The sequence below is a fragment of the Otolemur garnettii genome, unplaced genomic scaffold (genome assembly GCF_000181295.1).
Source record: "Otolemur garnettii isolate 467f Iridium unplaced genomic scaffold, OtoGar3 scaffold00125, whole genome shotgun sequence".
NCBI lineage: Eukaryota > Metazoa > Chordata > Mammalia > Primates > Galagidae > Otolemur > Otolemur garnettii.
Genome location: NW_003852520.1, coordinates 1991721 through 2004890, shown reverse-complemented (window position 1 = coordinate 2004890; position 13170 = coordinate 1991721). Strand labels below are relative to the sequence as shown.

General features: G+C 42.3%; 1 protein-coding gene across 1 annotated transcript; it reads right to left on the bottom strand.

Annotated features, from left to right (window-relative positions):
* Nucleotides 1-1105: 1105 nt before the first annotated feature.
* On the bottom strand, nucleotides 1106-4929 carry IFNG (interferon gamma). The gene is made up of 4 exons (XM_003797849.2): nucleotides 4789-4929; nucleotides 3522-3590; nucleotides 3247-3426; nucleotides 1106-1244 (listed from the first exon to the last, which is right to left on the bottom strand). The coding sequence occupies exons 1-4, from the start codon at nucleotides 4900-4902 to the stop codon at nucleotides 1110-1112; spliced, it is 498 nt and encodes a 165-aa protein (XP_003797897.1). The 5' UTR covers nucleotides 4903-4929; the 3' UTR covers nucleotides 1106-1109.
* Between the last annotated feature and the right edge of the window lie 8241 nt (nucleotides 4930-13170).

Sequence of the window (13170 nt, the reverse complement as noted above, 5' to 3'; positions counted from 1 at the left end):
TCCAATAAATAGTTATAGAGTCAGAGAATGAATTCTCACCATGATACTGTGAGGAAGGCACAATTATTTCTCTTTTCCAGACAAAGAAACTAAAGCTTAGAAGCTACAAATAATTCACGAAATGTCTCCCTGCTTATAATGCCCTTATGCTTCAAATGCGGGCCTCTTTCCTACAGCTTTCTTACACCACCACCCATGTCCAGCAGTGTTTTCCCGGGAATGGGGGAGGTACACCCCGAGATGGAGGAAGGATTGGGCACATGGAGGAAGTGGTAGAAATAGATCCCCGTGCGCTAGGCCAACTTTGGACCACACGCCAAATCAGAAGCTCTTACTTGAGTAGTAACATAATTAAACCTGTGTCTCAGGAGAGGACTCAGAGCTGCCACCCAGAGAAGGGAAAGCCAGCCCATGGCTGGCTGGGAGCGCTCATGTAATGGGGCCTAATGTGATGCTAAGATTTCCATAGCTAAAAACGCCTTTCTTCGGCTGGCTTATCCACAGATTGTTCCTTCACTCCAGTCCTCACTTAGAAAAAGTCTGACACAGCGTAAGTAGTTGTGAGGTTACATTTTATTCATATATATTAGATATGGGTAGACTAAACAAGTGAGATGCTTTCCATGGGGTGCAGTCACAGTGCCAATAATCCCAGGAAGCCCCGGGCATGACATCTCTCGAGATGCCACGTTTTCTCAGGACACAGGTCATAAATCTATGGCCTGGCATGTACAGGTACTTTCTGACGTGCTATTAGAGCCACGGCTCAGGGTGCACATGTGCCCCAAACAGGCACCCACCGGCCTGTCGCTTCTCTACAAGGGAATTAAGCGCTCAGGTCAGCTGCTTGCTCGGCCCCTGAGACAAAGCCTCGTAATCACGAGCCTCGTAGTCTTGTGATTAGTCACAAAAATGAAGGGTTAGGGGAAACAGGCACAGGATACAGAAATTATAAATAATACATATATTAATAGTCATTTTCATTACATAAAAGTTGCTATTATAAATACATCTTTGATGAGTCTAAAATACATTCATCATATAAATAAAGTTAAATATTAATAAATAGATTTAGATTTAAAAATTCGAACATCGCAGGGGGACAGTGGTTACTTGGGTGTTCTCCGACCGCGAAACAGGGTCTGGCTCCTTTTTCTCTTTCTCAGGGGAGTTCCTGGCACTAGACTAACTATCACTTCATAGAGTTCACTGATGGCTTTGCGTTGGACCTGTAGGTCATGTACCTGTTGAGAAAGAAAACAGCAAAATTAATTTCAGGCACACAGGCCATCAGGATATTCTGTTAATGTTACTGTCAATGAGAATGGAAGTGTCCTGACTATCACTATGATACCTTCATATATAATATTTGTTTCTTCAGCAATTGAGACTAAAAATTATAACTAAGATGCTAACTGTGCTACAATAAGGTTGAACAAATATACTGCTACAGAATTCTCAAAATTATATGGTAAAAAGAGCCCTCATGTGGAGTAAATTTAAAAAGACAGGTTTGCAGCCCCTGTATACAATGGCTCTGACTTTGTAGCAGTCACAGAGCCTCACTAAACCTCTGCTTTCTCATCTAAATGCTGAAGAGATTGTTCAGAAGACCTCCATGTCATCAGTCTACCAATTAAATTAATCTCTCCAATCCAATGAGTGGCTGCAGTCAGTGGTTCTCAGCCTTGGTGTGTAGCAGCTTAACCTGGAGACCCTATAAAGTACTCGCACCCCAGGGACAGGAAACAGAAGTCCTGTGTCACTCGGCCTTCACCACACTCCGCAGGGGACTCTGACGACCAGTATACAGCTTAAACTCTTTACCAACTCCAAGACCAAAGGAAACTATAATTTTTAATTTATCCCAAGTTATGTCAGCTTCATCATTTCCATGATGGGATTAAAATGAACATTTATCATATTTGCATGGCTTATTGATAAATAAAATTTAGAACTACGAACAGGAACGACTTCTCCCGTCCCCTGTCTTCACATTTCCCCATTCTAACCAGCAGGTGTGTTTGGGGGATTTCATGCTTGGCAGAGTATAGACCATTTACTTTCTTCTTGGCTCTGCTATTACATTTCTTGCTAAAGATGTAAACACTCTGGCCATCTTGCCACAGGTCTGAGGATGACTGACACTGGACTGATTATTAAAGGGAACAACACAATTAAAATATGTTAGCAACTGAGCCAAAGGGGACAGGAGTCAAGAGTTCACTCATGATTGCCCAAGATGCGGGAGACGGGACCTGAAAGATGGAACCAGCATGGTTTTTTTTTGGCTTTTCAAAGCCCATTTACTACAGAGTAGAAAAGGCTTCACTGTGTGTTTGCGAGTCACAACTTTTACTTTCCAGAGTTCAAAGCATCATCAAGAAACTAAGAGACTCCTAGATAAAATTTTGGAAAATGTGATTTGTCTTTAGGCTTTCAGGTCACCTTTCAGATTGCCAAAGTCATAAAAAGACTCTAGACATTAATTTTATGAGATATAAGACTTGGGAGTCCAAGAATTTCTCCAGCTGAGATATTCTGGAAGTTGATAGAATAATCTTTATCACAAGGTGTAAATTCTACCTATTTTTTCCCTGAAAACAAACAGCAACCATTCTCACTTCTAAATGGGGGACCCAATTTGCAGGGCTGAGCAGACCCCTGCAGGGTGGCCCAGGGCCTCTCTACAGGCTGCAGCCTCCTGCTATCTCAGGCTCAATTTCTACCCACGGCTCAGTGGAGAGTTAGAGTGAAGAGAACCATAACATGTTCCTGTAAGATGAAGAGCCTGAGCCCCAGCCAGGCCTGTGATTCATCTGTGGTCACAGGCCCTTGGTAGCTGAGTTGGGAGGAGAACTTGAATCTTCTCAGCCCCTCCCACTGCCCTTTCCACCAAGACACAGGGCCTCCCATCCAAAGCAAGAGTTTCCAACACACAAACAAGGGCTCAAGGAGGCAAGTGCTTCTCAACACTCCCCTCACTTCTTTGCCTACTTCCTCCTCAGCTGCATCTGTTTACTTGCCTATCTTCACGCGATAAATTACAACGGCAGCAGAGTTCCACACACGTTCAAATGGTTCCCTTACCAACTTAGCAAAGTCACCCAATGCACTAATGGAATAGGAAAGAAAGGGTTTGGGCCATGGATTGATTCCATAACTTTAGCAACTATTAAATGGCTAATATGCTATTTAATTAAACTAAATGCTTTCCAAGAGCCTCAGCAATTAAAATAGCCTCACCGAAATTCGAAGCAGGTTTTGGAAGGCCTCTGCCTTGCTGTAGCTGCTGTTGAAGAACTTAGCAATTATCTCTTCCTTGATGGTCTCAATGCTCTTTTTGATGGTCTGGTTGTCTTTATGTTGTTCGAAAAGTTTGAAGTAGAAGGACACAATTTGGCTCTGAATTATTTTGTCACTCTCCTTGGGAGAAAGGAACACAAAGAGAGGATTATGTGAATTTATCTACCAGAAAATAAACAACAGAGAAATTAGCCAAATGGGGATGTCCAGCTTACCTTTTCCCAATTCTTCAAAATATCCAAGAAAAGAATCCCACCACCCGCTGTGTCTGTACTACTTGTATTCTGAAAAAAAGAAAAGAAAAAGTCAGTTCTAAATTGCCCTCAAAATGGACTTCAAGTTTCCTTGAACTCAGATGCTGTCAATATTCACTGGTTTCCTTTCAACCCCCCTGTTTGGTGTTAACAATAAGTGTTCTCCTAAGCTTTTATGTTCAATATAGCCAAAAATATAATGCTCTTTTAGCTTTCTTATAATCCTTAAATTGTAACATCACGGATAAATTCAGCAAGGCTGATGATACTTCAAGTGTCCCAAAGAACTATAGTAAGCTAAAAAAAAGTGGGTCCAAGCTTAGTAAAGTTAAACCTTGCTAAGCCATCCCATTATAGACTCTGCCCCCCAGCTGTACAGGTTTCTGGAATATCTGCCAGTACACCCGCCTTTGGGGTGTTACTGTGTTAACTTTGAAAGATAGTTCCCAGTGTGCGTGTGTGCAGGTGTATGTGTGTTTTAGAGGAAGAAAGGTGGAATTTTACAAGAATAAAATCCATTGCAACTGCTCAAACATTACTGTAACGGCTCCAATTATCATAGCTAATTATGGGCAAGTAATAAAATATTTACAATGTGTAAACTATTTTTATTAACCATAAATAAAACTTTAAAAGAAAGCCATAAAATAAAATTTTGAAAATTTCTATGCCAGAATCATAATTCCTATGAAATCTCAGTCAGGTGACTGAGTTCAGGAGGAATTCGCAGATCACATACACAAAGCAGCAGAATTTTGAAATGGCTTTCTGAAGAAAAACACCTAAAGTAATGTTTAAGCCAAAGCTTTAAGTATCCTACCTTCTTTATCTTTAATTCATAAGTTTACCTTATTACTGTTGTTAATGCTAAGCTTAACCTTTTACTGTTGCCTTCATATTAGTCTGAGGAATTGGAGACCATCGTTTTTCTTCAATATACAATCTAGCTGACTTCTCACAGCTGAATAGGTTCTCACCCCCAAATTATCAAGATGTTATGCCCATCATTTGGAAGATTGATGAATCTCCTCTAAGTCTCTATACAAACTGTACAGAGGGTTAAAACAATAAACTTAATCAAGGAACTCATCCAGCTAACTATTAACAAAATAACCCCCATTCTTCTCAAAATGACTGTGGAGCAGACACAGTCTACCGGAGATCCTATGTAAGTCAACTTTCACTCATTTGCAACCACAAACAAGTATTATTAAAAGGTCATACTTACAAAGTATTCCTTAAGTTGGTCTATTTCGGCTGAAGATGTGACCCGGCAGTAAAAGGCGGAAGACCCCAGAAGGACGCAGAGCTGGACGGCCACGATGTAACTCGTGAACTGCATTGTTTCTGGGAGAGGATGACGGAAAGGCGGGAATCAGAAGCTCCAGAGGACCGAGCTGATCCTTCTCTCAAAGCTGATCCTCTGGTGATCAGAGCAATGCACTGCCCTCCTGCTGCCGCTGGTATTTATACCAAATAAAGGGCTCATCTGGATTACGTATTTTCACAAGTTTTTTAAGATGAGATGGTGACAGATAGGCAGGGATGCTACTTAGTTGTATTAATAACTATGGTTTTGTGGCATTTTGGTGTTGCAGTTAGAATTTCCTTTCAACCCCTTGGTTCCTTTGACGATGAGACAGACCCACTGTGCCCACCTGTGCCATTCTTGTGGGTCCTTTGAAAGCACCTTTTCTTCACACCGTTCAAGGGCTGGAAATTTTTTGGCATCTCCCTCTTTGCCCTTGTGAACTGTGGGCTCCTCATCCACACAGCGAATTGATCATTTGTTTGTGGTTGGGAACAAGTGAAAAAGGAAATTCTAGGGCCTCTCAAACCTTTACCGAGGGGGAGCCTTTTAACATTTTTTAAGGAAAAGATATGGTTAAAGATGAGTGTGGTGAGGAGGCCTTCAGCACCGAGGCTGCTGAAACGTCTACCACACGCTTCGGATTGCACCAGGAATGCCTGATAGAAATGGGGTACAAGCCACACAGGGAGATTTACGTTTTCTCGTAGCCCCATTAATAAAAGCTAAATGGTAAAAATAATTTTTGATAACATAATATTTGAGCCAAAACATCCAGAATATCATTTCAATCTGTACCAATGATCATTATTAATAAGACGTTTTACATCATTTTGTCACTTGTGCCCTGGAAATCGAGTGTCCATCTTATGCCCACAGTGCATCTCAATTTGGACTGGCCATGTTTTGAAGGCTTCATAGCCCCACATGGCTGCTGCAGTGAGCAGTGGATCTGCAGGTGATGAATTATTCCAAATGATCGTTAATAATAGAAAATCCTTCCTTAACATTTATTTATTTTCCTTTCAAGTATAAAAAAGAAATTCTCTCTCCTCCCTTGCCAATTTATTCATAAAGTGCAATAATTCAGGGTGACACAGGCCCTCCCCTCTTTGGCTCCAATCCACTTTGCATTTCCACCTGCACTGTGAATACTGAGAAAAACACTACGGTTATACATGAACCCCAGCTCTCCCACCATGCAGCAACATGATGGTGAGGAATAAGACTCAATTTCCCTATCTGTATAATGGGCCTTCCATGTCATCATCCTGTAGGCTCAGCTGAAAGTGGAGTGAGACGATCCACGTCATGTGCTGAGAACTTTGTGTGAGGTACAGTAGTCACTCCATAAATGTTATCTACTGTTTTTCTGGAACATTGGACAAGTAGTCATTTCTAAAAACCATACCCTGAACCTTTGTTCATGCAGTTCCTCTGGCCTTGAGTTCCCTTTCCTCAGAGTCCTACCAGCCACTCATGCCCAGTCTAAAAATCACCCTCTCCATGAGTTCTCTCAAAATTATCCTCCTTGAAATTGAACTCACATTCTCTGTATAAGTCTTGGTTTATCCCTTTATCAGAGTCCTGATTCCTTGATCTCCTCGTGTGTTTTCTGCGATACTGAGTCTCCTAACATCCGAGGTTGCTTCCTGGCTTCTGCAATGCCCTTCTCTCCCTGGAAACACTTTACCATCTGCTCATGTCACTGGATAAATGCAGATTTGCATGCTTACTTAAGGACCTATTTTGAGTTACTTGCCCTCAGGTTCTAATTTCAATGTTATTAGGCCTAATCTATAGGAAACTAGTTTTTAATGAAATGAGATTTGTGACCTGGTATCATGGCTTGCACCTGTATTTCTGACAATTTGGGAGGCCAAATTGGTGTTAGAGACCAGCCTGGGCAACATAGCAAGACACTGTCAACACAAAACAAGTGAAAAAAAAATGCAACTAGCCCAGCATGGTGGGCACCTGTAGTCCCAGTTACTTGGGAGGCTGAGGCAGGAGGATCACTGGGATCCAGGAGTTTTAGGCTGCAGTGAGCTGTGATTGTGCCACTGCACTCCAGCCTGGGCAACAAAGACCCTGCCTCCAAAGAAATAACTAAGTAAGATATGTGATTAATTTAGAAATGTGACACTGTGTCTCTGTCACAAACACCTACTGACTGAGACAATTCTATGTATTATGATATGTGAAAAAAGCCAAAAAGCTCTTTGAGGCTCTATGTTCCCATAGAACAAATAAGATGAAAACATTTCATGCTAAGCAAGTGAGCACAGCAGCCATGGCGGGTTCACAGCTCACGCAGAGCTGTGCTGGCGCCGCCTTGGGGAGAGCAATGTCCCGGACTGGCTCATGGAAGTGACAAGCAGAGAGACTCCCCTAGCCTGAGACACGCTTCAGGCACCAGTACCTTCCAGGGCTGAACCCTGAGTCACTGGAAGAAATATTCTCAACTTTCTGCCAAGGGCTAAAAAGTAATTGTTCCCATTCCTTGACTTCCCCACTGGAAGGCAGTGTGACTGGTGAGGAAGAGTTGAATCCACACACAGGAACTGCGCACAGCCCAGGCGTCTGGGAGTGGAGAAGGCCTCTCCGTCCACCCATCCGAGCACGGTACTAAGAACGCGTCTGTAATAAGGCCGGGTGTTTAGGCTCGGTGACTACACGGCTGAAACCCAAGCTGCAACGACTCCCCAGGGTATGATCAAGCACGGGATTATGAATTTGTAGAGATTACCCGTGATGGGTCCCTTCACATTTTAGGACTCAGAAAGACAAGTGCTTAAATTCATTCAATGCAGAGCTGGGTCTAGAACCAAGATCTCTTCCATAATCAGGATCTCTTCCATTCCCTAATCATCCAGCAGCCATCAAGATTATTACTGTCTGTGCCTGGGACTCTGTTAGATAACTGAGTTCCATCAGTTACCCCTGTCAGCCTTTGGCTTCTGAGACTTTTTTCTGTAGAATCTGTGACATAGTAGTCACACTTTATGTCTTCAACAAATAATAATAATGCAAATAAAAGGTTTTAAAATTCTTATCAGACATCCCAGCAGGCCATACTTCTTAGGCACACAGCCTGTGGGTCTGTCAGGCTCCAGAGCAGCTCACATTTCACTTAATGCTCTGTTTTCTCCATCTGAAATGCCTAATAATTTTTAAGCAGGAGGACTACATTTTGGGGGGGGATTTTTTTTTTATTAAATCACAGCTGTGTACATTAATGCACTCATGGGGTACAGTGTGCTGGTTTTATATACAATTTGAAATATTTTCATCAAACTGGTGAACATAACCTTCATGTCATTGTCTTAGTTTTTGTGTTAAGACATTTATATTCTACATTTAGAAAGATTCACCTGTACCCTTGTAAAATGAACCATAGGTGTGGTCCCACCAATCACCCTCCCTCCACCGATCCTCCCCGCTCCCCTCCCCTCCCTCTTCCCTTGGACTGGTTCCTACAAATTATGTAGCTGCTCTTGCATCCCAGGCTGAAAGAAAATCATCTGCTATTCGATTTTCATCACAATTCTTTGGTTCAGAATGTTGTCACAATAGCATGTCCTTTCGTGATCTTTTCCTGCCTCTTCACCTTTACAAACCGAGAAATGTCTCTCCCTTTTCTGCCCATAAAGCACCTCATGCTCACATGCAAACTAGAGGTTTCACACTCTGTCGGCTCATCCAATACTGAGAGTGCAGAAGAATTCACCACCAAGATATCCTTTAAAAGTTTTGCAAAGCCACCAGGAGCCAGGGTGTGACTATATTGCTAATACACAGGGGCTGAAACTTTCTTTTTTTCTTTTCAGCTAGACTGTCTTTCTGAAAGCTGGCTATGCTCAAGCTGATGCATCAGCGAGGTTTCGGCTGTGTCTCCTGCAGTCGGGGAGAGGGAGCTTACACTTTGGTCGCCCTTTTCCCCTTTGATCAGCAGTCATATCCCTGCCACTAACTATGACCAAATTATCTCATCCAGCCTTGGGGTAGATTTCTTCCACTCGGTCTGAGTCAGCCTTGGATCTGGGCCCCCACGCTGTTCTGGCTTCTGGAACTCCTGACATCACGCAAGCTGAACCTCCGGAAGCAGCGTGAATGGAAGTCTGCACGGAGTCAGAGTACCCCGAAGTCTGACTCATAAAATCCCATATGTTAAAGGAAGGTTTTCTGAATCCCCCTTTTTCTTCTGTGCCATTCAGGCGACTTTGAGAGGTGGTTCAAAACTGTAGCAGGGATTCTGCTTACATGGTACCAACATCAGGCTATAGAGTCTCAATTTTGTGTCGGATGGAACTGTGCATTGGTAATCTAGAGATTCATGGTCCTTCTGTGAGGGTTATATTTTTGTTCTATGAGGAATTTTAAAGCATTTACTAAGACCCAAATACTATGATGGACATAGGATTACCAGAGGTTGGAATATTTGTTCATATCCAAATTTTGATCAATTATATTGTCTTTCCTAAGCAATTACTGCTTGCCCACAGCTTTAAAGATGGCAAACACATTGACAGTGAGACACCGTGGCAGGGATGTCACCACACTGGCAGTGAGGACAGGCGCCCTGCTGCCCCAGTCCTGCTCAGGCACCGTGTCGCTCTCTTGCCTGTGCCTTTCCCCCACTGACCTCGAGAAACAAACTGACCTCAGGGTGTCCCCTGAAATGATGCTAAGCTTTGAAAATGTGTGCATTTCTTCAAAGGATCCTTAGTCCGCTGTCTCCTATCATGAAGATCCCATACAGCAGGCCAGCAGGTTCACGGTCTCCGCAGGATGCCGGGCAGAGGCATTCTGGATTCATGACAACCCTGTCGATATGTATTTTTTCCTTTACCAAGGTTTGATATGTCCTTGTTACTATGCCTACAACCCCTGAACCAGTCTCTGAAGTACCTGAATGAAATTCTCATCCATTATTTTTCAAATGGAATAGTTTTCAATGGTTAAAAAATTAGGTATTTTAGGCTCGGCGCCTGTGGCTCAAGTGGCTAAGGTGCCAGCCACATACACCTAAAGTGGTGGGTTCAAATCCAGCCCAGGCCTGCCAAACAACAATGACAGCTGCAACCAAAAAATAGCCGGGCATTGTGGTGGGTGCCTGTGGTCCCAGCTACTTGGGAGGCTGCGGCAGGAGACTCGCTTGAGCCCAGGAGTTGGAGGTTGCTGTGAGCTGTGATGCCACAGCACTCTACCCAGGGGGACAGCTTGAGGCTCTGTCTCAAAAAAAAAAATTAGGTATTTTAAATAAAAAAATCAGATAATATAGGCGAGCATAAGAAATCACATAAAGATTTCACTACACATGAGTAAATACTCGTAAGCATTTTGATATAAATTATTTCACCTTTTTTTTCTATGTATCTAACATAAGGTCTGGCACAAAATTGTTCCCCAGTAAACTTTTTGGGGTTCTGGAGTCCAGCTGAGTGGATTCCATTGTGACTTTGCCCCTCACCCTCTGCTGATCTTGAGTATTTCTCTGTATTTCAGTTTCCTCATGTATAAAAAGGTGTCATAAAGAGTGTCTTCCTCTAAAGGTTTCATGAGTGTAATTGATGTCAATATGTGTAATAGTTCAACACTTGGAATACAGTAAGGACTCAACAAATGTGCCTTCCAGTATTCAAATGTGGTCTCCCTCCCAGCACATAAAATAACCACTTGACAACCTCTTCCAGTTAAGTGGCGTCCTGTGACTTTCTCTGGCCACTGGCTCTAAGCCTCTGACGTGTGCCACTCCGGCCCAGGCCAGGCTGAGCCCCTGGGAACCCTCCTCTCTTGCCCCATGCTGCCATAACGTCAGTGTCACATGCTTTGAGGACGTGAAACATGGCAGATAAAACATGTTCCCTATACTTTCTTTAGGGACCCTAAATAATAATAAAAATATGAAAATGCTATGAATCCTCAAAAGCAAAAAAAAAAAAAAAAGAGAGACAACAGAAAATTAGAAATGTCAATAAAATCTTGGGAGATAGAAAAGTCAATTTCAGATTTCCCCACTGTGGCAAGCACCCAAAAGAGTTCCCACTGCAGTTCTGCAGAAGACTGGAGAATCAGTCTATTCCTCCCCTAGGGGCGGACATTCAGGGTGGGTTTGAAATTAGACAATTGTTGGAAACATATATATGATGTAATCCTGTCTTGTCAAGCCCACTGAGCCAGTGCACTGCCCTTGAAGGCGGGGAGTCTGCCTCTTGGCAGAGTTCTGATACCAGCACAGCTGAGAGGAAAGTAGCACCTGGCGGCATCAGGGTTTAACTGAAAGTTGTCGTACTGAGCAGCGAGAACACCGGGTTTCCAGAATGCTTATGATTGGGGCTGTATCCCTTAGGCAGGTGACTAGAAGATCACTCTTCAGGAAAACTGGAAAGCCCAGAAGAAAAGGTACAGCGGGGTGTCTGCCAGAGAGACCCACAGTTTCAAGTATCTCCTGCTGGAAGGCTTGTAAGTCAAGAAGCCAATCTGTACATACATAATGTACTCACTCCAATAATTAAGGCTTTGTTAAAATAACATCCATGATCACAAAACACTTCAAAAAATACTGTAGAGGGCAGAGCCTATGGCGCAGTGAGTAGGGGGCCAGCCCCATATACCGAAGGTGGCAGGTTTAAACCTGGCTCCTGCCAAACTGCAACAAAAAACATAGTCAGGCATTGTGGTGGGCACCTGTAGTCCCAGCTACTCGGGAGGCTGAGGCAAGAGAATCACCTAGGCCCAAGACTGGAGGTTGCTGTGAGCTGTGATACCACAGCACTCTACTGAGGGCAACAAAGTAAGACTCTGTCTCTAAAAAAAAAAAAGTAATAATAAATAAAAAAAATACTTTAGAATAAAATGCAAAGTTAAAAAAAAACAGAAAAAGAAAATTGATAAAACAAAGCTAATGCAGAGAGGAAAATAAATCAAAAAGCACTAGAAGATCCATGAAAAGGAGGCGTTCAGGGAAGAAGCAGTTCTTAGAATTCAGAGGCTCAGTGCAAAAAAGCAATGGAAGGGTTGAAATATAAAGTTAAAGAAATCTCCAAGAAAGACCAAACTGACCAAGAACTAGAAAAATATGAAGAAAATTTTTAAAAACTATTCAAAAACTTCAATATTTAAGTAATAGGAACTCCAAAAAAAAAAAGAAAAAAAGTAATTGAAGGAAGAAAATTAGTTTTTAAAATTTCGTATAGCTGAAGAACATGAAAGCCCAATGAATGTCCAGCAAAATAAGTTAAAAAAAAAAAAAAAAGACAAGGCCAGACCTCACAATTCAATATTAAATTTCAGAGAAGCTTGGATAGAGAGAAGACACTCAAAGGTCAAGAAAGAAAAAGCTAGTTGCCCACAAAGAATGAGGAAACAGAACATTGTCAGACTCAATGGGTGTTCTAGAAGCCAGCGACTGCGGCTCAGGGCCTTCAGTATCAGGATAAAACGGCTTCCAGACCAGACTCAAATATTGTGCCAAACTAAACGTCAACTATTAGGATACAGGCAATTTTTGTTCCTGCAAGATTTTATAACTTTGTTTCCCATTATCATTTCTTATGAAGTATCTGGAGAAAGTTGAGAAAGTGTTTCACCAAAATAAAAAATTAAATTAAAGCAACAGTGTTGGGATTCAGGAAGCCAAGATATAACCCGAGAAAGGAGCTCAGAGACCTTCCAGCTGGCAGTGAGGGAGACAGCAGCCTCCTGAGCAGCCAGCTCGGGAACTGAAGGACTGAGAGACCCAGGAGGAATGTCTCCAGGAAAACAGAATGTAGTTAATACTAACATCCCAATGAAATTTCACCCCTCTCAGAGACTGGGGTGTGAGAATGGCAAATTAGTGACAGATACACGGGAAACTAAGAGAAGCAGCCAAATAGCGCCAATTATAAACTTTAGGGAAAACAAACATCATGCATAAAAAAGCTAATAATGTACAACAAGTATTTAACAATATTTACCTCATCATAATAACGTAAATTTTACCCCCTAAAATGTAATGTGGGGAATGTAATGGGAAACTAGAAGATTTGGAGGGTTAAGTGTATATAGATAGGGTAAAATAAGTAAATTATAGCTTTGTATAGTAAAAAGTGTAAAGATACTACTGAAATGGGAAAAACTCAATGTAGGAAATTTTTACTGATGTAAAGCTAAGTAGAAATTGAGCTGAGAACTGATGCTCAGCAATAGGAAGTGATTGCCTCTGAGAAGCGCGTCCCAGGGGTGGGGAAGCCTGGGTCACACAGTTGCTGCTTTTTTGTTACAGGCCTTATAGTACTTGAAAAGTTTGGACGGTCT